Genomic DNA, 24,876 nt, shown 5'->3' with positions numbered 1-24,876 from the left:
TTCCTCCCACTGTACCTTCACATATATTTTCTGAACCAAGTTATGGTCAAATTGCCATGTAACCACATTTTCAATTTTCTTCATACATTTTTACAACACTCTCACTTCAGAAGTATTTATTATTATCACTCCAAGCAGCTCAGGCTGTTTGCATAAGGTGTTATTTGCCAAGAACCTGCTACTTGAAAGGAAGACCTCTTCTGTCTGTACAGCAGATTTGTAAAAGCAGATCAGAAAAGTAGCCTTGCTGAGAGAAAAGTGGAGGGAACCAACATAATCACATGCACATGATCCATAAAGAATGGAGCAGAAAATGCATGAGGTATCCTTCTCTAATGGAACTCAAACACATTTATAAGATACTCTTTTCATGCAGTTTCACTAGTTTTGCTGTAGAAGAATTTTCATAAATCTCCCTCAAGGGCTAAAAGCCTAACTGCAGACAGACTTAGCCAGAACTTGTGTTATCACACAACACACATCTAAGTGTTTCTAGCCCTGTTTCACTGCTGAAGGAGTAAGATACAAATCACTACAACACTTAAGGGCTACCCTCAGAAAGATAGAAGAATACAGCACTAAGGAGAAATGACAAGAACTACTATAAAGAGCATGTCTGGATATACTTAACCCTATTTTAACTTCACAATGCCTTAGAATTTATTCAATGTCCACAATATATAGACATTCTCTGCATTCTCTGTATATTGAGGACATTCTGAGCACAACTGTTAAGAATTCCTTGCCAAAATAAAGGTATATGAAGAGAGGCTTTACATGACATGTTCACAGTTTGTTTCTATCCTAAATGTCAGTCACTCTCCCAGAGACTGGAAGTCTTAAAGGAGATGCTTCTTCCTTCCACAGACAGCATTGAGCAGGGAAGGGCCATCAACAGGACATACACTGGGAACAAAAATGGCCACAACCAAGAAGGAAAAAATTCTGAACAAAATTAGTATGTAATTTGATAAATGATACCTGCGCCAAAAAAAAGAGGAAGGCTGCTTATTAGACCGCAATCTACCTGGAAAGAAGATTGGTCAACAGATCAACAAATTTGACATAAAATCATCGTATTGTTGATGCCACACAACAGGTAATTACCTTCACAGCAACGGTCAGCCTCAGACCACAGCTTTGTTAGAAAAGGCTTCAGGATCAGTCAGTCCTAAACAGCAATAACCCCAAATGGGTAATTACCAGTCAGCATTATCAGTAATGAACCATGGACATTTATCCTACTTGAATGTTTGTTTCCTTTGCATTGTTAACATTTAGAGCAATATTGAATGTAAGGTACAGTGATAGATATGCTAGTGATTTGCTGGAGGAAAGAGAGTTCTGTTGCTCACTGAAGCAGTGTTGTTCACAGGACATAATTCCTAGTTTAAGGGAAAAAACGCTTCTGTATCTGAGAAAGACCATTAAGTTAATTACAAAGAATGGCAAAACTGAGCTCTGAATAAAGGAGGGATAAAATGAGTTTTTGAGTCAGAGAATAAATTTCTTCTGACACCCTGTAAGTCTTGAAATGAAGAGCACACTCAAAAGCTTCTTTCCCCTCAAGAAAAATATTCAAGTGCATCCCCAAGAAATGGTGCTTGAATGTGAATTATTAGGCAATATCAGTCAGATTCTCTTTAGCAGCGGCATTTGCCAAGGAAGAACTTCACAAAGCCCAAGACCTCAACTACTACAATGGAACCGTGCATTTATTTCACAATTATGCCTGTGTATGCAAACTAAGTACAGATTTTGTTTCATTTCTTTACCTATGTTTTACAAATATGTGATTATGTTACTATATTTAGATATTAAAAACAATACTTTTACTTCTAGTTAACATTAATCTGTTTTAACCTATGGCCCAGCTAACCAGCAGAGACTCTGAAGTGTCCACAAGTAAGAAAGGTCTTTCCCTCCCACCACACAGATCAGATTCTGGCCTTGCCAGAATCGGACAGAACCCAAGTGTACCCAGGGACTCCCAGCAAATGAAGAGGCCCTCTGACATAAAACAGGATGCCAGACTGCACACTTATCCCTTGCAGCTACTGGAGATTGCTGGGGTCTAGGTCCCATGCAGACCTTTCTACTCTGGAGGTGTCCTTGCTTATTCCCCTCTCAAGGGAAGCAGGCCCTGGCTCTGAAACCTTTCCATTATTCCAAAGGTAGGTGTATGTGCAGAAGACAGCAAGATAAGTATTATAATTTTTATCAGAATGTGGCCATCTGAAGTTTTTGAAGCACTAATCAAGAAATCAGACACTTTGTTCAGAATTCTTGAAATAAAATTTGAATTCTAAATGCAAATGCATCACATTAAATAAGTCATACTGATTTTGTTATTTTTGCTTATGTTGTGTTTACATTCCCGTTTGATAGGGAAAGATTTCAGTCTGATTGGACAGATTCGTGTGGTACTTGAAGCCAGCTGATAAATGAGTTAGTGGAAACAGATTGAAGTGTTAATGTCCTTTTTACTGCTCTTTCCTAGAAACATAAAAATGGAAAAACAATACTAAACCAACAGTTTGGTTTCTGAAGCTTAAAAAAATTTTCCATTGTTTCTCTTTCATTATTTCACTTGTCCAGGAACCCTGGATAGAGAAAATACCAATTACTGTCAGAGAAGAATTAAAACCTCAGTTGTTCCTTAACTCACTGCAAAATTCCAAAGATAAATACAAAGTAGTAGAGTGGAAAAAAAAAGTTGAAAAAAAGTGATTTTTAACATGTCTGTCTGGGGAAACAAAGAACTGAACATAATCTCACACTAAAATACTGCTTCTGAGAACTCCATTAAAGAAAAGCATTTGTGAATGCTAGGAAAATGATTTAGTAGATGGCTTTTATCTCAATATGTCAGAGTAGATGAATGTGTGTCAAGATAATTTTTCTCAGTGATAAAGAAATTAATCTTGAAAAGCAAAACTGTAAGTTACACTTCTGTAAGACTTAAGAGTAGTAAGTGAAATATCTTTCATTTTAGACAGATTCTTGCAAAACATCTCCCATTCTCAGAATATGCAGTTTAAATCATAATACTTCAGGATGTATTTTGGATCCCTAAATAACATTTAGATCATAAAGGTTTTCCAAAGCCATCTTCTGAAGCTATTACATGAATAAAGGTATTTTTTTCTCTTACATGACTAACATTAGCAATGTAGAATTACCTTTTTTCTAAATATTAAAATTTTGCACTCTCTCCATTCATCAGAGTTTATTTCTGCTATTCAATATTGCTTCTGATTGAAATATAAACAGAATACATTTGGCAACATCCAGGATAAATACACTATAACAAATCATACATGCTTGTAAGGTATATGTTTCTCCTACAAAAATATTAAATTAATATACATATTTGCTTGTCTCTGTGAGAAAACATTTCTATTGTAGTTTTATGAGATCTTGGGCTATAAATTATTTGTATATTGACTGAGTCTGGAGTGAATGTCTTCATCCATACTTATTTCTTTCCCCAAGTTTCCAAAGTTTAAAGAAAAAACAACAGCAAACCACCATTTAAGTGGGACTTACACAAAATCAACGCTTTCTTTTTTATCACTGCACAAAGAAAGCAGTAACTTATGCTTAAATCATTCTTCATCATCTGCAAACACTGGAGCCACTGTTTAACCAGCATGCTCTTATCTTTGCTCTCCAACAGATAAAGGCTCTAACATGTTAGGCAGTGTATGTTTCTCATAATGTCAAACTCAAAGCTTGCTGAAATCAAATGTTTTCTTTATGAGGGCTCCAGTACACTCAGACCTATCAAAGAAAAACATTTTTATGACATTGTATTTAACTACATTCCTTGCCTCTTTTCCCTTCTCTCAGGGCCCTGCTTCTTTTTGAAATAACATCATCACTGGGCTGAAAACAAATTAAATTTAAACGCTAATAACTAAATTACCAACAAGTGCCTTAGAAACAACAGAACTCTTTGGTCTATATTTTAATATTACAATGCAAAAATCTAACAACTAATCTCTCTGGCTGTAACAGAAACCAAATGCTACTCCTCTGGTATTTTGCTTAAAAAAACATTTTTAGAAATATGCAAATTCAAAGAGGTTTATATCTGAGATTAAGAGGCTGTCCAAAGAACATGAAAGAAATACTAATGCAAAGCAAATGAACACCAGAATCTGAGTTTAAAAAAGGTTGTACTTACTCCTTATTTCTGCACTGAATGCATGGCTGGTAAAGGACTTTGAGAGCATTCCAGGTTCCCACTGGTCCAGAGCTAGGTGTAAGGGTATCTCCAAACAGTGTAAAATCACGGCGGGAGGAGGAACTTCCTGAAGACTCTACCAGCAGTGTGTCAGAATTTAAAAGCCAGATCTATAAATGGAAAATAATTTTGTTTACTGTACATTACATACACTTCAATTTGTTACTTTACTGTGACCCTAAAGCAGCTGATAATAAAACCACATTCTTACAAAGTTTCTAACGAAGTATTAACAGACATAAATTGATATTTTATTATTTAGCATACTCTGCACGCCTGCAAGAAAAAGGGCAATACAATACTGATTTATCAGTCTTGAAACGACCTCTTTTTGTGACTGTAGAACATTCCCTTAGGTAGGAACGAAAGAAATAGTCCTAAGTAATCTCTTTCAGCACCAGATATATTATTTCTCCAATTTAATAATTCTTTAGGCATTAGTCAAGCATATAGTGTTGAGCAACTGAGGGCTAAAGACAGGGAACTGAAAGACTGCCCACTGAAGTGCCAAAAATTGAGGATTTTCAGAAGAAGCATGGTGGTTATGGACCTAATACACGCAAGGAAAAAGAAAGCAAGAAAGCAATTAACATAGTCTAAAAGGCATGTTGGAATTTACAAACAGCTGCAGCAGACCCTCACTTGGAAAATAAATATCAAATTTCATAATGGGACTAGCATTCTTCGGCCCTATTTGCTCACAAACTCGAGAGATATTTACTGGGGAGAGTTTTCAGAAATTTGAACTTTTTGCATCCCATTATGGATCTTAATTAATCTTTGTGTGATTTGGTATCAGTGTTCTGACTTGAATTCAGGGCTTTCCTGCAAAACACCATACAAATAAGTCAGGCTTTTCCTTAATTCACAGCCTGTAGTAATGAAGTGATCCAGGTTAACAATGGAAATCGATTTTTACAAATCTGGCATCTGTATGAAATGTTTATATATGAAATATTTATCATAGAAAATGGGATTAATACAGTGTTGCTCACAAAAGAGCAAATCTTCTGCTTCTCATGATCTAATCAGCTTCCAGTAAAACAAGTTACATGAAGTTAGGTAGCAGACACATGATATCCCCTGTGGAGGGAGAAAGCAGTCATTAACAGGACACATAGTATATGTTGCAATTGAATGTGACAGTCACAATTTATCAGAGCCCAAGGCTCAGAACATTACAGTGGAAGCTTCATAAAGAAGGAATGAGATATATTGATAAAGATATCTTGGGCGGGGATAGGAGGAGGAGAATCACTTTAGCATATGCACATGACTGATGACAAGCAACCACACTTGGCTTTGCAAGTGGTTGTTCATCAGTTTTGCTCTACTAACTCACTGTACACATTTATAGCCTAAACTGCAAAATATACCTCATTAGCTAGGACCATTACACAAGGTGCTTAAAGCCAAGTGCTGAAGAGGTGTTGGAAGAAAATGGTGCAGAAACACGGGCCACTGCCAACACAAACTGAACAGCTTCTTCCTTTTGAAATTTCTAACAATTCCATGTGGAAGGAGCTTCCTGGGATGCTTTTCAACACAGGAATAGCTTTCAAACTAGACAGGGGAACAAAGAAGCAATAGCTGTCTGTTCCTTTCAGAACCCTTCTGCAATCTGCTGCAGAGACAGCAACCAAATCATTTCATTTGCAACATAGTCCATTTGAAAAGCACTTCTACACAAGTGTCACATGTGGTATCTTATCATCATGTTCTAGGACTTGTATAAATGTCATTGTCTCACTAGCAACACAACAGATCTGTATTAATAATTTAGCACACAATATAAAGAAAGTAAATGAATCTCTGGGGGTGGAAGGATTCCCAGCCATGAGCAAAATTAACTTCTGAACTACATTTACTTCTTTAGTATTTTCATTCTTTTCTTCATGTATGAATAATTTTTTGATCTTGTTTTTGATCTGAGTGAACAATTGCTCACCCAGACTCACTGTGTTGACTCTAAGAATTTTATATGTGTATTTCTGGCTAACAGTTTCATATTTTGAGCTCTGCTTTCAACTATGATATTCACAATGTGCAATCTTTCCCTTCTTTCTACTTCTTTGTACAGCAGAGCTGGCACAAGCAATTTCCTTCTACATCAACTCCAGTAAGAAAAGAAACTTTACAGAAAAATATATACATAAAGTGCAGAATTCATTCAAAATGCCATTGATTACCTTTTCTGAAATGACAGAATCAGTAAAAAAAAGTATTTGGGGGTTGTTGATCTTCCTTTCATTGTTTTCTTTTGGTTTCACATAATTTTGTCAAGAGACTTAGAAAGATGTTCTTTGGAGAATAGTGGCAACAAATTTACCCCAGTTATACTTCATGGGATTTGAACCAAACAGTTGAAATACAATTTAGATTCTGTGACCAGTTTCCCTGTATCTCAGTCTGATTTTCCAGCATCAATTTGAATTTAACATGGGTAAAAAACATGCTAAATCTCTTATTTTTCCTTGCCAGTTCATTCTTAGTTATTGCAGACATTACCATTACTTTCATCATCGCACAGGTCACTAATGCAAACATCTTTCATTACAGCTATTTCATTCTCATACTCAAGAGTGCTCAGGTAAAGATTTTGTTTCCACATATTTCACAAAGAATAAAGTTCCCTGAGAGAGCTGGACAGCTAAGTCTCAGCAAGGTTCTCATTATCTCACTGCTTGATCACTGCAACATCCACCCCATCTCTAATCTTAACAAATGCAAATCAGTTCTGCTCATGCCCTTCAAGACAGGGACAATAATCAGACTGACATATCTCCCCCATTTTGTTACATATTCATTTTCATTACATTCAAGCTACCTTGCTTTCAAAACCCTTTACAGTCTGATCCCACTTTAAAAAACATCTTTCTTTCAATACTGAAAGACTGGAAAAGATTACAGGTGTAATCTTTTTGGGTCTTATGAGGTTGATCCCATCCATGAGATGAATTTCCTGTATCTATCCAGAAAACTATTTATTTACTGCTTTCAAAGCTACACTTTTTGCAGTACAGAAAAAATAGGTATCTATTGAGATGCTGCTATGAAGACCAATAATGCACTGTTTTGCTTGTTTTCTCCTATCTCACTATCTGTTTGCTGTTCTCTTATTCTCAGCTTCTAAGTCATGCAAGTACAAGGCAGGGAACCCTTCAACAGTGGAGCAAAGAGAGGAAGCAAGTGATTCACAAATGTGAAGAGGGCAGATACAGTTAGGACAAATAAGGATACCTGTATGTACTACTTTTTTTCCCCTGAAACAAAGAAACTTTTTTTAATTTACACCCTTTAAAAATTAAAATAAACCCATCATCCTAAGCAGCATTATAGCTTAAACAACAGAATATGTGTAACTTAAAAAATGAAAACTCATGTTATGGTACGTGTAAATAATATAATTGATAATGTTAAGTGATACATCCAGAAGAAATGAGGAAAATAAGTATACATATTATTTGTAGTTTAAAAAAATTTAAAATATTTGTGAGAAACCTTAACCTTAATTATCAGATACACGGTCTAAGCTATGTGTATTCATGTAGGTAAGCACAAACACTGAACTAGAATCTTCGGCTCATTATCAAAACAAACAAGTGGGACAGCTGGTTCATGATGCATCAGTGATGAGACTACTTGTGTAACTTGGCTGTGTACTCACAGCATCAAGCACCCACATTTTACTATTGAGCAATTGACAATCATTAATATAAACAGAGCTTACATTATACTTGTGTCCACAAGGCCTCTGATTCCTAAGACTTAATCCATGACTCCAGAACACGGTGTGTATACACCACCCAGAACCTCACCCTGGACAGGAGTAAGGACTTTCTGATGTTAAATACTAATAACAACTGTAAAAAACTAACAACTAACCAAAACAAAGGAAAATATGCCAATTAGAAGCCAGCCCCTATCTAATTCAGCCTGCTCCTCTAATACATATATTGGCAAAAAAGCAGCCCAGAGCTAAGAGTAATGGCAATCTACTAAATAAAGTGATTTTTCTGTTAAAAAACAATCCGTTTGCTGTATCTAAGGTATTAGACTTAAGCACCATGACTTTACGTAACTTGGGAACAGATAAACTACAAGGGGAAAATCACAATGACTTTTTAATGACACCTCAATTAGACTATATATAATTATGGTTCTGCTCATGAAGCCTTCATTTTATCATCACAGAACTGATATTTCTCAGTGGTTGTACAAATGTTGTCTTGGCACTTTTGATTTAACACCAACAAATATACACCTTCCTCAGGATCTGGATGCTCCAAAATCATAGAACTTGGACAATGCATACACAAAACAGTTTACTGCCTCATGAAAGTGAATTTATAAGTTTATCCAGGACAGCAATCTCAAATAATGTATTTCTTTGTGTCTACGAATAGCTTGTATAAACTGCAAAAATACAAATTCCATACCCATATTCAGTTCTGACATAAAAAAGGAAACATCTTTGGTTATAAGTGTAGAGTATTAAGGTAACTCTTATCCATCTTAAAAGTTTGAGGAATCTAGCTGTCACCATCTAAATATCAAGCTTAACCAAGTTTAACAGCATTAGAACATTAAGTACAATAGGCAATTTTATTTTTGTTTTCACTTCACTTCACAATGCAATGTACTGACTACATTAATAGTCTCTGCTGACTTGAGACAGTGCTTATGAAAGATGCTATACAATTTGATTCACTTCTGGTGATTAAAAGAAGAAGTGCTGGAGCAAGAAGGTGAAATATACATTAAAAATTAAAACTTAAGCTTTCCATATTTTCTGGATACAAAATAGTGTTATTTCTGTGCTACTTATGGTGCATCTGCAGTACTTTCATTACTTTATCAATAAAATATCTACATGCACATTTAATTAGAGTAAAAACTCAGGGATATTCTTACTTGAACAGATGTACCTTAAAACCACTTCAAGAACTTGAATTTGCTAATTTTTTAAACATACAATAATTAACACCATAAAAAATACATTTAGGTACTGGGATACATGGGTTAATATTCTTCAGCAAGATGAAGACTTAAAAACTTACCAGAATATAGGTTTTTCCATTATCTCCTTTTATGGTGAATCTAAATGTGCTTTTAGCAGAGGATAATTCCAAAAGACACTGAGCAACAATGCTCTGTACAAACTGAGACCTGTAAAAGAATTAACCACATTATCATATGTTTTCATAACAACTACACAGACAACCATTCACATCTATGCACTATGGGCAAATGAGCAACTCATACTTCAATTCCACTACATCCTACAATCACATTTTAGTGAAAGATGGGGCTTCTTTGTCTTCCTCTCACTCAAAACAAGGGTTTTTATTTCCTGCAACTGGATTTTTTTTTAATAGATCAGGATTCTAAATTGCTTTACACCCTTTATTTTGTTGGTTGGCTGACACCAACTGTCAAATGGGGAATAGAAGCTTCTCCCCATTGTATTTTACACATGTGAAGACAAAGCCCACAATTATGCATATGTTTCAAATATAATTCCCAAAAAGAAAGAATTGTGATTAAGCCATTGTACATGATACCAGATCAAGTTCTGTTTCATCTTAGTCTTAAATTCAAACTGAATTACTTGAAAATTCAAAGTTCTCACTTCGAATTAAGCATTTCAAACTTTATATGAAATAAACTTCTGTTTCTATAAATAGTCACCAGACATTGTGCAAAATTAAACAGTTCAAAATAAAACACTATTTTATTTTGGCTTATCACCTCAATATTGAGACACTGTGACAAATTATACACGAACTCCTGCATCAGACAAAAAGATGAGCAAACAAAACTGCACATGAGTGAATTCAGGCTACTTTGCCTTTACAATGCTTAATTCTGTGATCATTATATAAAATTGCACTCTGTTATTATATGCAATTGTTCAAGAAACTCAAACATTAGAGCATTTCTAACATCCTTTCTAAAACATATACTCCAGCAAATTATCAGATTATTTTGTTACCTTGGTGTTGGACTGAAACTTCCCTCATCTGATTGAATAATCACCTCAGTGACATAATATTTAATGGTACCTAAAATGACAAAAATATTTTTCCACTATAATAGAATAACAAACTTATTAAGATTAGACTGTAAGTCACCATATCACTATACTAATTAAATATTTGTTCAGTAGTCAATTAAGAGGTGTAGCAGACAATCATATTTTGCTTGGGTTTGTAGGAATAGAAGCAACCATAACAAAAAACCTACACTGCCTGAAGAAAACTGCTCCAAGCTAATTACAAGATCAGCAATTTCTCATTCATATTGATCTTTGTTTAATGGTGGGAACAATCATCTTGAAACCAAGCAAGCAAGAGCTCAAGCCAAACCTGAAAGATGAATTGAAAGAACTTTCCTAAAGCACTGAGATCAGCATAGCTTACATAAGTATTTTAGTACCCTCTGCTGCTTAGTAATGCTGCAGTGAATCACTAGAGACAGTTTTAATAACAGGCTCACATGGGGGAATAATTTTCTTCTTTGCTCAAAGAGCAGAATGGAACTTCTTTCTGAAAATCATGCTCACTCAACGTTAATACTGCATACATTCTGAATTTCAATGTAACTGTTCACCAAAAGCTCCACTAAGACAGCTTTTAACACTAAATGGAAGTGTTTGAGGACACTTAATCCCCATCAATGAAGGCAGGTCAAAGATGATCACATTGAAGATCTGGATCTATGCTGCAAATACAGCCTAACCAGAGGGCCAGCAAAACAGGTTAAGAGTCATAAATTCATTCTACTCAGCCTCAGCATGTGAATAACTTAATTTAGTCCACAAGTTTTAAGGATGGAAGGATTTTATCCGATCTCTGTCCATACATACCATTAAAATTTGATGAAAACAAACATTTCAGTAAGACAATCTGTTTTAAACCCTCTAAAGGCTTAGTAACCCCACCCCTTCTCCAGGTAAATACTACACTTTCTAAATTATCTTCAGTGTCAGGAAGTTATAGTCTGCCTCTAAATTTAATTAAGTCTGCTCCATGCTATATTAAGTTCTTGGAGACAGGAAGAAAAGACAGTTCAGTGTCTCTAGTTCCTCAGCCATTACCCTGAGTATAGAACTGGTGCTACTGCTACAAGGGTATTGGGAATTCAGGAGATGTTTGCTTGCAGAGAGATAGATTCTGTGATTTCCATTAAAAAAAAAAAATCATACAAGTATATGTGGATAGTTGGCAGCAGGAATAGCCCCATTGGGGAATCTCAAAGCTGCCCCTGGTCTCCACAGCTACACCTAATCCTGTTTTATCTTCAAAACACTGATACTTGCTCATGAAGAAGTACCAAAGCATGACAGTCAAGTTTGCCCTCTAGTTTCTTTTCACAGAGATGGTTCTGCCTTGACTTATACCATACATCTCTTTTGTTCTCTGAACTCTACCAAAATTTCCTGCGCTATTGAAGAAACATGGTCAAAACAATGCATCTCTTATCTAACTTCAGCCCTGTGCAGAGTCCATACCAAATCCCTGCACATCTATAGTGTTTGCCTTTCCCCATTCCCACTGATCTATTACTCATGACCTTGTTATTCATGCTCTTTTCCCGGCACTTCTTTCCCAAAGTCACATCTTGCTTTGTGGGCTTTCCAACATTGTACCTTAAATTTGGTTTCATTAAAGCCTGTATTGTTCAGATCCCTGTACAGGACTATCAGAACATTCTGTAACAGAAGACACAGAAGATCTTCTGTCCCATCTCACCTTATGGCATTTCTTAAACAGGCTTTGCATTTTCTGAGAAGTTTTTATACTCGCCAGATCTTGAAATGAGGCAGGCTCACACTGACTGATGCAGTGGAAGAGAAGGAGGATGAAAGAATGAACCCTGTTAATAACATTGCTTCTCTTCCAAGAATAGCTGGATTTTAAAAACAACCAGACACTCATATTTACACCACATCAGGTAAACCCTGATGATCCAATATAATTACAGCTTTGAAACTGATAATCCCATCAATTTATCAACAGATGAGGATGAGATATAACCTGTTTCTTTGAATAGGTTTCCTCCCCACAAAACCAAGCTGACTGTTAGCAATCTTCAGTTCCTAGTTGTTTTGATCAAGTTCTGAATTTACCTTTTACTTATTCTGTAGAACTGACAGGAAAACAAGCAACCTGTAATTTCTCAAGTCTCAGTTTTTACTGGGATTCCTAGTAAACTGGAATAATGCATTGAGTCTCCCAGAGGTTTGGAAATAGTCAAATATGCCACAGAAACAAGGATAATGAAAATTCCTGCTGAAAGTAATTTCCAAGGTCTAACACTGGAAGCAACAACCTCATCTGTTCCAGAAGGGAATGAGACAAACACACAGGAATTATCACTGTGCCTTATTGATAAACTATTTTCCTTCAGTGGTTTTAACCTCTAGTGTTCAATGGTTGATGCAGTCAAGTCTAGTTTTGTTTGGACATCTCATACCTGATGAAACTTTTTCTCCCAGCATTGCCTTGCAGCGCTTACAAATTACTCTGGTATTTTCTTTTGACTTCTGTAGGACAGAAAAAAAAAAAATCATTTAATGTCACTCAGATATTCTGAAAAAAGAATGCATAGCTGTAACATAATTTACAGAGCAGATAGGAAACTTCTTGTTTCTGTCCTCTATGTTTACATGCATACATATCTGCCTTCACTACTTCAGCTTTCTACACTTGGACTTGCCTGCAAGTTTCATACTAATTTTAAAATCTGACAATATATCCACACAGCATAATCTGTAATGGCTAAGAGGAGAATCTTGTAATATTGAGTGACTGGATGATAAAATTATAAGCGAAATTTGATTGTGCTAAGGGTAAAATAATGCATCTGAAATGAAGTACTCCATAATACATACAAAAAATAGTATGCTGCAATGTGCAATTACTCAGTAACAAGTTTTAGTAACAGTTCACTGTGGACAGTTTTATAGGAGTTGAATACCATTTCAATGTTCAGCAGAGAGCAGAAAATGTCTGCAGATTATTTTGAGTTACTAGGAAACAGCAGAAATACACAATACAGCACAGTATTCCAAAAAGATGCAGTGGATTCTGTTCTTGAACAACCTTTCTCCCTCTATTCAAACAAATACAGAAAAGGTATTGACAAAGAATAATTGTCAGAAGTGCAAAACAGTTTCCATATGTAGCATGAAAATACATGTAACAGGAGAACATATAGAAGACAGAAAACTGAGGGGTATCATTGAGATACCTAAAATCACAAATGTTAAGGAAAACCTGAACAGAAAAAAACCCAAACATATGCCCTCATAGCTCATGCTACGAAATTACAACACTGTATCAAAAAAACAGGATGGCATTTCTTATACAATGTGTAATACAGTGTGGTACTCACTAAAGGAAAGCATTTTTCATATCAAAAGTACATACAAGTTCAAAAAGTCTTCATAAATTCAGAGGAAGCAATGTCATCAAGGATTTATTGGAAACAAAAATGTGGATAAACAATATCTAGTTCAAGGAGTCTCTACACTCTCCAAAACAACATCACAGAATATTTGCCTTAGCTTTGTGCATCTATTACTACCCTTTGAAAAAGATGAAATCTACCCTATTAGACTCCTACTAATTAAAATGTTAATATTTAAATTCAACACATCAAACAAGCAAGCACAATTCTTACTTAATCCAAAGTCTAAACTTCAGAACTGGTTCTGTGCGGGCTTATTGACCTGGGTGTAGCACACTAGAGCTCTGATCTGAAAGCAGTACATATATATGTATATATATATACATATATATATATATATATATATATATATATATATATATATATATATATATAAAACCTTAATGATGGTCAGAAACAGAGAATCAAACTAACAGCCTGAGACCTGACTATTTTGGAAGTACAGTCTCCTTGTTATGGAGATCAGGAAAATCATCTGATTCCTATATATGCAGTTATCCCCTTTCCCAGTTCCTACCTTGCTACTCCTCTCAAACATATGCAGTAAAATTACTTGCTCAGTGTGAAAAGCAAGGATAAACAGACAAGGTTTTTTGTAAGCCAGTGTTTCAAACTGGTACAAATACTGCACAGTACAAGTACAGAATACACACTACTTCCTTGAAAGCTACAAGTTGAGTATTTTTTTTTTCTGACTATAGTTACAGGTGCTGACTGAGAACTGTGCCTAAAAAACATTACTAACTCGTATCATGCTTCAATGGAAAAAGGGATAGTTTTAGCTCAACTAATTAAAACAATTTATCTGTTTGACAACTTGCAGCTGCTGGCAATCTGCAGATGCAGGTGGATCACAAGCCTAATAGCTTCTGTTCCTATACCTAAGGATCCCAGATATGGTGTCAGGAAAAATATTTTCCCCAAGAGATACCATTAAGATGCTGCAAGACCATGTGACATTTAAAAACTATGTTACACTGGAAGACTAATAGATGTGAAAAATATGTTTGCAATGGATGGATGCTGTCTTGGTCCCACTGGAGTCTGGAAAAGATTGTTTAAGCATCTCTGGTACATTCCTGCTACTATTTTGGTCATAGGCAAACCCTTCCCAAAGAACTGCAATGCAATTAAAAAGAAACTTTCATACTGGGGCAGACTGCAACAATATTCTTTAAAATGAGAACATTTATGCCAATAGCAACCTGCCTTGCCTGTAACTTTCTATTAGTCATATTATGGAAGAATTTTCTGCTTCAGGATGAGAGTTTTTTTTTCCTTATTAGTCTAGCTTCTGCTGGATCTAACAGTTGTGCTCATTTGCTTGGCAACTGAGTGATGCTGGAAATAAGCAAACACAGAAATGAGAATTCATTGCAAGTGTGAAAGATGTAGAAAAAAGGATTGGACACAACAAGGAACAAATTCTCAACTTCAATGCAAATACAAGAAAGCAAACATGAAAATTCATCAGACTAAACTACTATTATATACCCCTGACATAAAACAGCCTCCTCCCTCATTCTAAAGTTCTGCTGCCATCCTGGTCCGACCCACATCTCAATAAAATTTTTGTTCCACATCCTTTTATTATGTTTCTGCCTCCAAATCAATCCTGTATTCACAAACATTCTCTTTGATGAAGAAGTGTGCAGTATGAACTCTATGAGCCCTACCTCTTCCCATATTTATTCCTGATATTCTAAGATCTCTTGTAAGACTACTGAAATGTGAAAATTCATTTTGGCAACCTTTAGCAGAAAGCACTATCCTCTTGGAAATTTGGTATCGTCTACTCCACCTCCTTCTTAAGGAAACTTAGAAGTAACTCCATTGTCACAGACTTAAGCCAAATTAATCTGCTTCTGCCATGCTGATACCCTTACAGCATTACCAGTCCTTATTTTCCTCTCTACACATTCTGTTTTTCAAAGAACAATGGAACAAAAAAACAAAGGGACCAAGCTGCAAGCCTTGCAGATAAGGACCACAGGGCAGAACTGCTCCCCATGCAGAGAGGTTGCTTGGAGCATCACACCAGCAACCACTGAATTGCGAGAATCCTGGTGATTCTTACCGGGAATAATATATATCACTATAAGCAGCAGGTAGAAATCAGGGAGTCTGGTTCTCAAGAGATTAAATGTTTCATGCTGGAAACCTCTACGGAATAAGCCATCAATTTTTACAGATACAAATCGCCAAGGCAGCAACGTAGACAGTTTAATATTTTGTACTGGGAGAAAATACAGCATGTGTGGGCCCAACCTTTGTCAGTATAAAGGCAGACAAGCAGTAGATTAACAGAAAACGCTTCTTTATGGAATGTAGGTTTTGGTGAACTGAGTTCCTGGATGTTCTTCTGGCAGAAGAAAAGATCATTGCTTGAACTTTTATACAAGTGCTAGATGTCCAAAAGTAAAGCACTGAACTGTCTTTCTTCATGGTCTTTATCCCACCACTGAAACATAACCACCACCAAATGGTGATGGGCAACAACAAATTTTGATATTTCTAAGCCAAATGACAACCTTCTTCCTACAGACTTGGTTGGTGAATTTATCCTGGAACACCTCAGAAACATCAACATGAAGAGCTATAATACAGGATGGCAGGTTCCTTTCACTAGACAGAGCAGTCAAACAAACTCAATTTCCTTACTGTGCTTTAAGAACCTAAGACAGCCACATCTAAACACAACACACATATACTGATATTTCCAAGTCTTTCTAAAGCTAAAAAAAAAAAAAAAAAACACTTCTCTTTAATCATAGTTATGATTATGCCTCAAGTCACACTGCAAGAAAAAAAACAATCGTTACTTCAATTTCCACTTCATTCATTGCTCCACTACCCTTTAATGAACACCTGACCAGTCACAGTTATTAACTTACTGAATTCTGATGTGCTTCACTCATTATAATTTTTGGGGAAAATATACGGGTTTAGAACTACATAATTAAGTAGCTTCTGTTTCTAGTACTAAGTTCTACTTGCATATTGAAGTCAGTATCAAGACTATGGTGTGAGCTTTAGAAAACATAAAACACAGACTGGAATATTTTCTGGCTTCTGTACAGCTGAATGTCAAGAACTCAATGACTTTCAAAACAGTTCTGTAATACATACAAATTAAATAAAATAAGTGAAAAAAATAGTAGTTTACAATTAAAAAGTCCAAATAACTTCACCTAAGAACTATTTGAAAAAAATACTTTACCAAGTTGGAGCCACTCTGCAAAACATGGTGTCCATATTCTGAGCAGCACACAGAAGATTCAGGCACATGTGATTCATTTATTGAGTTCAGCAGAAAAAAAGTGTCTCCAACAAAACAGTCACCATGCTGAGGGTGCAAAGTTCTTCTGGCAAAGGGGTCAGGGTGACAACACCACTCATCAACTAAATCACTCCAGTTTTCACTCGGTAGAGGAAGAACTCGGAGAAATTTTCTTAGAGGGAAGAAAAGATAAATATTTCAGTTATGTTATAATTAATTTCTAAGACACTAAAAGAGATTTTAGGCTTCCTGCAAATAGTGGGGGAAGTATGGCATTTTCTCAACATGAAGGGCTTGACTCTCTTTCCTGCCAAAGGCACTTTCTTTCAGTGAATTCTGAAAAAGCAACGGCTGAGTTTCCTGCCAAATCTGTGATGAAGCATTTCCCAAAATCATTTCTTCAATGCTTTTAAGTCAGAATTTGAAATAGTCCTCTCTTGAAATTAATCATGTGGCAAAAATAAAACAGTTCTAATTAGTAATGAAAAACATGAAAATAAGCATTTGCAATTTCATTTATTATTACTTCTTGTACAGTTCCCTTGCATCAAATGTTGCTATAAAACCAATAGAAACAGACTCATGCCACAGCAAGATTCAGCATGTTCTTTGTTTCAGATACCAGATATGAAAAAGGTAAAACCTGAAAAAAATACCACAGTACATCTTCATTAAAAAATCCAAACAAACAAAATAACAAAGGATAATTCAATCTTAATTTCTATTCAGATACTCAGATCCAACTTTCAGAAGTCATATACAAAAAAGGCAAATCCTTTTCTCCTGGGTGGTTGTATGGACCAAGGATACTGTTTCCGGAAAAACTACTTTATTTTCATTATCAGTTGTATTGGCTTTGCATTTTCTGCTCTCTGCCTAGTTTCCTTGAATGGTTATGCTATTTCTTCAGTTGTCACCTGAAATCTTCACCAGAGTTTCTTGATTCTACTCCTTACTAAAAACTTGCAAATACAACTTTGCTTATGGTGCTACTTTGCAAATAAAAGCACAGCTGCTAAGCCAACCCTGCCTTTCCTGCAGATCCCAGACTAACATTTTCTGAAGATGTCAGTCCTTCCCCTTGTAGCTTCTTGGCCCTTTTGAATTGTTCGGTGGGTGAAAGAAAAATGTTTTTTAAAAAATCCTTTCTATCTACATAGACAATACATTTTAAACTCTGCTTGCTCCATCTGCAGGTGAAAGGAATAACTGATCCTCTGATGCAGCTTTACCAAAACGAAGTAAGATCACCTCTCAGCACTACCCATGTCTGTCTTCATTTTCTGTAGTCTCATATATTGTTTGAGATACTACTCAATTCTGCCAAAGTGACAGTTTAGTTCTGATGCTGACCTATTAACTGATTCTTCATCAGCCTTTACAATTAGTTCCAGTGCCTGGACTCACATTGCAAAAACAAGTCTTCCTGTATTTACACAGAAGTAACAAAAAGCTCAGCAATGTTCTTGTAAGTAAAAAAAAAAAAGGCAGACATTACCTTAAGCTGCAGAGTCATGCTGTCCTGTTTCATTAAATCAACCTTTCTTTATTCTCACAGTCTACAACATAAAGATTTTCACTTCTTTTCCAACAAAAAGCAGTTTTCCCAACCATTAGGAATTTCCTAAACGAACTCCTCCTAACTCTGAGCTATACAGAAAATCTACCATTTCCACTGTATATAGGCTTTTGCCACTCATGGGTGGGAAGCCATGTCCTGGGTCACCAGAACTGGAAAAATGTAACACATATAAAAATGGAGCCTTCTTAGAAAAACAAACAAAACCAACCAAAGGTTTACTAGGTACTGACTACCTAGCTACTAAGTAACATGACAAAACCTACAAAACAGGGTGACCTATCTCTCCAAACTTGCTCCTAATAACAACTAAGTTTCTACTTGAAAACAGCCACCTAGGCTGCCTTCACAGTCAGAGAGCAACAAACAATTCTTAGGTTGGGAACTTTTAGGAGTAGCTTTCTCCTGAAAGTGTCTAATGTAGCCAGGCTGAATCTCCTGTTGTTTCCAGATTCCAACCAGAAAAGTAGGTAATTAACTTATTTTTAAAAAGTTTGAAGTTGAGCACTAGTCTATAAGAGCCCTGCCATAAGGATATAACTCTTAAATGATCTTCCAGGCTAAGGTAAGTATTTGACCATAGAGATCCCTGTAAGACTGGATTAAGAAAAGTAACCCCAGATGGCATTATTAACTAACACCCAATAATATCATTCTGTCTATTGAAAATACTGAAAACTGGAAGTAAAATGGAGTTTAGACTTTTAAACATATAATAACTGTTCAGTTATATCAGAGAAAAACAACTGCATTTCTTTAACTGCAGTTTCCCTTATTTACTTATTAAAAAATCTTGGGACAGCCCAGCTTGTCAATTAACTGTCTGGCTTAACACTACTTATGTAGGAAAAAGTGTTAGATTTTCCCTGCCATGAGTTTTTCCATGGAATATTCGTGCAGTACCAACTATTATTTTTTACATTTAGTCTCTCCTGTCCAGCTGATGAGGGGAGTGCTAGAGCAGCTTTGGTGGGCATCTGGCATCCACACACCACAAGCCTTTAAGAATTTATTCATGACAGAAATAAAGTCTTAAAGAATTATTTTATATATGAGGCACACTTAGCCAAACTGGAAGGAGAGAAAGAAAAAAGAAAGTATCCCTAATTCTTTGCAGCTTTTGCAGGATGGAAGAAAAAAAAACTAATAATTTTCTCTAATGTGTATAATGTGAGGGCAATGGAAAAGAATGAAAGAGCATAACCCTAACCTCTGAAGAGCTATCAGATTTATGAAAGGAAACAGACTGAGGCAGAGGATTTCAGAAAATGTATAAATTTTTGTTCACCAAGGAAGGATTACTTACATTTAACTCATTCCTAATACATTTCTTAATCTAACCTTTAAAAGGAAGACTTCTTATGCAGTCTCTAACAGCAAAAATATAAGCTTTAGAATAGGTTTGAGGTGGTTTGTTGGTTGATTTTTTTTTCTTTCATTTTAACCTAGATTCCTCTTGCTTCAACTGAGGATTACTGCCACCTTCTTTGCAGCAATTTCCTAGATATTGGAAAAACCTTATGTCTTCTCCACAACCTTATCTACACTAAACCCCGTTTATTTCAATTTCTTCTTAAAGGTATGATTTTCTAGATTTCAGGTGTTTCTTATTACAGACTCTTGCCTAGTAATTCAGACTTTAATATGCTCTCTTTCACACAGTTCTGCAATTTGCCTTCAATCCTTCTACCTCTGCTGTCACTGTCATACTTAATTCTTCCTGGAGAGAGGAACACATGAATTCTGTAGCTAGAAGTTCTGATTATGCTACTCTCTTCCTTTTGGAAATGCTGGAACAGAATGTGTTGGATACACCGGCAGCTCCACTTTTCTACTAGTGTCTTAGCTTTTTTTAGTGGCAACATTCAAGGGACTCAGAGGCTTCCTGCAAGGAGAAATGCCAAGTAAAAATGCATCGACATGCATTCTTTGTCCTTTCTCAAAAATTTTTCTTGTGTCACATTACAGGATCCAGAACCAAAACATGTAAATATATGCGTGTGAATTTGTTGTGCTGAAATTCAGGCAAATTCCCACTCAGAGATGCAAATATAAATGTGCAACATGTTTTGAAAGCAAAAGTTATTGACTAGAAATTAGAAGTTCCACTACTTTACAAATATCAAAATAATACTAGACTTTCCGATGAGACGTTTCAGAAAAGAAAGTTAAGAAATTCTCATTCAGTTACATTCAGCTAGCCATAAATCCATACCTACGACAAGAAAGTAACAGACATTTAGAGAACGAGACACATTTGTATTACACTTTTGAGTACCACATAGATCATAAAAGGCTGTAAGTGCACCTCTAACAATTCTTCTATATTCAGCTGAAGCTGTCAAAATTGTTAATCAGAAGAGCTAGACAATGCAGCACCTTTTTACTAAAATTCTCATTCACTCTGCAGACTTTCTAAGGAACAGAGATAAGAACAAGTCACACAGCTAAGACACAATTCCTGTTTCCCAAATTTAGCATCCCTGAACTATGTGGAGGCAGGCTTTGCTTAAAATATTAAAAGAAGCTGTGGTCAATATCCCCATTCTGAGCATCCACTTTATAATTACAGCATGATGACTGAAGGAAATTTATAAGAGACTGAAAAAAACTGAAAAGGATACCTGAAATACAGAGGAAGAAAGAAATCAAGGAGTAAATTAACAAAGAGCTAAAAACTGCTTCAGGTAATTTTGCTTTTTGACATTTGCAGTGCTTCAGTGTTCTTGTCTAGCAGTGTTAAAACAAATACCTGTCTCTCAGTACACAAAACAACATGAATACCAATCACTATGGCATTTATTGCTATAAATACAAGACACTGCAGTACTCACCGGTTGCTCACTACGATGTCACCACAGGACTGACAGTAAAAGATGTAATTCTTGTTGGATTTCAGGCTTTCCCTCAAAGTAAAAACCACATCTATAGATGGAAGGAAATATATTAATCTTCAAAATTGTGTAAAATTTTCAGTCACTTGTATGAAAAAATCGTGCCAAATACCTGAAACCAAAAAGGATAATTCTAACAGGCAAAGAAAAAGGCTGACATTTTAAATACAACCTTAATTCTTTTAAAGGCAAGTATTTAGATTTAGGAAAACCTTGCCATCTCCACCTCATGCTCCATATTACTGAGTAGGAGCTGTGTATGTGAAGAATTATTTTCAATGTGCAAATCCTTTTCAGAAGGAGAGCTGAAATATTGATATAATTGAATAGATTATAAAAATCAAAATTCAACACTACTCCTTTGTAAAGATATTTCTGATAATCAAGTGTATCTGCAATATGAGGGGACACACCAATATGTAACACAAATAGTCAGGATGGGGAACAGGGTCAGACACTAGTTTTATATTTTCAGGCAGGTAAGAAACCAACCATTGTGGAACCACTCCAGGAAAAGATAGTGAGCAACGGCCTCTGCAGGCCAGGAAAGCAAAAATAGTCTCACAAAAGGCAGCTCAAACAACTTCTCCAAAGTAAAAAAGAAGTTATCAAAGTCTCCCCAAATTATCTGATAACATTAAGTGGAAAAAAAAAAGGAAAACTGTAAGCCTAGCTCTATGTATGAATATGCTTTGCATCATCCACTTTCAAATACTTAACAATCAAAGTTTATACTCAGCATTGACATTCAATATTTGAAATTTAGGATTCAATCACAACTGAAAAGTACTTTAAAATGTTCCAGAACTTCAACTATTTTGCATAATAATATAAAAAAGGGTAATCAAGACTATCCAATACACATGTTGATTACCACCTGGTTCACATACTTACTTTTCACTAGCATGACTTTCTGAGGTTGATTTTTAAAAGTTCATCATTGGTCTTTTGAAACATTTTCATTAATAGGATGTATTAAATAATTTTAGTATAACTGAGTTGTCAAAGCACATGCATAATTATAAGTTAATGTACAGATGCCATCTCAGTATACCAACAGAGTATTCCAATGCGTTTCTGGTGCTGCATTACTGTATATTACATGTTTTGTCATCCTTTTCTACTTTAATAGCTCAGAATGGCAATGTTGTGTTATTTGATACATCTTTCTGTGTCATATTGTATGACATGAATCTAAACGTATTGAGCTTGGATGCCAGAATGAAAGAAAGCAACAGCTGCAACACCCATGCTTTATATTTATTGCAAACACATCCTAGACCTGAATTAGCATCATAGAAGTAAAGAAGGTAACTTTGCAGATGTTACCTGCGACCTTAACCCCTGAAACCCCAACTGCGAGAATAATGAGTCCCAACACAAACCCATAATCCTTTAGGATTAAGACATCAGGGATGGACAAGCACAGTCTGCCTAGATGAATCACATTACTCCATTACTGATAGGATGGGGAGTAATGGATAAAATTGAAAGAAAGGAAGTTTAGGTTAGATGTTAAGAGTTTCTTTACTGCGAGAGTGGCGAGACGCTGGCGCAGGCTGCCCAGGGAGGCTGCAGATGCCCCAACCCTGGTGGTGTTCAACACCTGGTTGGGGAAATCCTTGAGCAACCTGCTCTAGTGGGACATACCCCTGCCAATGGCAGTGGGGACTTGGGAATACATGATCTTTAAAGTCCGTTCCAACCCCTTAGCATTTAATAATCCAATGCTTTTCAGCTGCCAAACGCGGAATAGAAGAGAAAGAAAATAATTTTGAAGTACTATGGGGAAGCACGGGTGGGGGAAAATGCGAGCAGATCCCAAACATCGCGTTTCCCTTGCATTACGTCATTTTTCAATATCTGACAATTCCAGGAGGTGTTTGCACTGCAGAATTTACACTTTACAGCCTCTCTCCCCTAACCGTGCCAGGTCCCGGGCCACCCTCCCCCGTTTCGCAGCACGGCCCCGGCCCTGCCCCTGCCCGCCCTCACCGGCGGCGGGCGGCGGGCAGCGCAGGCGCACGCGCAGGTGCAGCCCGTCCCCGCGCAGGTGCCGGAGCCCGCGGCACGAGGACGGCGCCAGGCTGACCCCTGCCGGCAGCGCCGCCGCATGGCAGCTCCCGCCGCTCCTCACTTCCAGGGAATCCGCGCACACCGACACCTCCGCCGGCGCGCTGGGGAGCTCCGCCGCCGCGCTGCGGAGGAAAAGCAACGCGTATGCCTCGGGAAGGAGCTATCGGGGTGCGCTGCTGCCTTACACAGGCCAGCCCGAAGCTCCCCCGCAGCCCCAGTCGCGCCCCCGGATCCACGCGGTGAACGAGGAGCAGCCGAGAGAAACAATCCACCGTTCTCAGGAAAAATTTATTTGCACAGTAGTGCCGAGCCGAACAAGCAGGGGCAGGCGCCCGCACAACCCGCTCCCCGCGTTGAAGGCTAAGGACGCCGAAAGCCAGACCCGCCGCGCCCCCGGCTGCCCCGCACGGCCCGAGCGGCGGCGGGCGCAGCGCCCCCGCACTACCGGATAACCGGCAGCGCCCCCGCGCTACCGGGATAACCGGCAGCGGCCCCGCGCTACCGGGATAACCGGCAGCGGCCCCGCGCTACGGGATAACCGGCAGCGCCCCCGCGCTACCGGGATAACCGGCAGCGGCCCCGCGCTACGGGATAACCGGCAGCGGCCCCGCGCTACGGGATAACCGGCAGCGGCCCCGCGCTACCGGAAAACCGGCAGCGGCCCCGCGCTACCGGATAACCGGCAGCGGCCCCGCGCTACCGGGATAACCGGCAGCGGCCCCGCGCTACGGGATAACCGGCAGCGCCCCCGCGCTACCGGGATAACCGGCAGCGGCCCCGCGCTACGGGATAACCGGCAGCGGCCCCGCGCTACCGGGATAACCGGCAGCGGCCCCGCGCTACCGGGATAACCGGCAGCGGCCCCGCGCTACCGGGATAACCGGCAGCGGCCCCGCGCTACCGGGATAACCGGCAGCGGCCCCGCGCTACCGGATAACCAGCAGCGCGCTCTGCGTCGCCCGCCTGATCTCCACCAGGAACGCTCCCGCCATGCCGGCACCGCGCGGGAAGCGCCGCCCTCCCGCCGGCGCAGGCGCGGCGCCGCCCGCCCGTCACGGCGCCGCCTGCGCGGAATCGTAGAGTCAGCCCCAAACCACATTACCCAGCGCTGCCTTCGGATGATTCTTGAACACTTCCAGGGTTGGCGACTACACCGCCTCCCTGGAACATCTGTTCCAGCCCTTGACCGCCCTAGCGGTGGAAAATATTTTTCTAATGTCTAATCTGAATGCCTTCTGTCTCAGTTTATGGCCATTCCCGCCAGTCCTGTCACAGAAGGCAAGGTAGAAGAGACCGGCCCCCAAAACTCCTTTCAGGCAGTTGT

At 38.0% G+C, this 24,876-nt stretch overlaps 1 protein-coding gene across 1 annotated transcript in view; it reads right to left on the bottom strand.

The window, feature by feature from the left end:
• Positions 1-24,544, bottom strand: part of UBE3D (ubiquitin protein ligase E3D) — a 79,454-nt gene extending 54,910 nt beyond the window's left edge. The window contains exons 1-10 of the mRNA XM_077782526.1: positions 24,483-24,544; positions 24,197-24,391; positions 23,738-24,050; positions 23,472-23,700; positions 21,417-21,507; positions 16,944-17,175; positions 12,728-12,797; positions 10,245-10,314; positions 9,310-9,418; positions 4,190-4,359 (exon numbers count right to left, since the gene is read on the bottom strand). Coding sequence (XP_077638652.1) covers positions 4,190-4,359; positions 9,310-9,418; positions 10,245-10,314; positions 12,728-12,797; positions 16,944-17,175; positions 21,417-21,507; positions 23,472-23,700; positions 23,738-24,050; positions 24,197-24,391; positions 24,483-24,544 — 1,541 coding nt within the window. The remainder of the gene's footprint in view (positions 1-4,189; positions 4,360-9,309; positions 9,419-10,244; positions 10,315-12,727; positions 12,798-16,943; positions 17,176-21,416; positions 21,508-23,471; positions 23,701-23,737; positions 24,051-24,196; positions 24,392-24,482) is intronic.
• Between the last annotated feature and the right edge of the window lie 332 nt (positions 24,545-24,876).

The sequence above is a fragment of the Lonchura striata genome, chromosome 3, assembly GCF_046129695.1.
Source record: "Lonchura striata isolate bLonStr1 chromosome 3, bLonStr1.mat, whole genome shotgun sequence".
NCBI lineage: Eukaryota > Metazoa > Chordata > Aves > Passeriformes > Estrildidae > Lonchura > Lonchura striata.
Note: the sequence above shows the minus strand (reverse complement) of the source record. Positions and strands in the feature narration are given on the sequence as shown.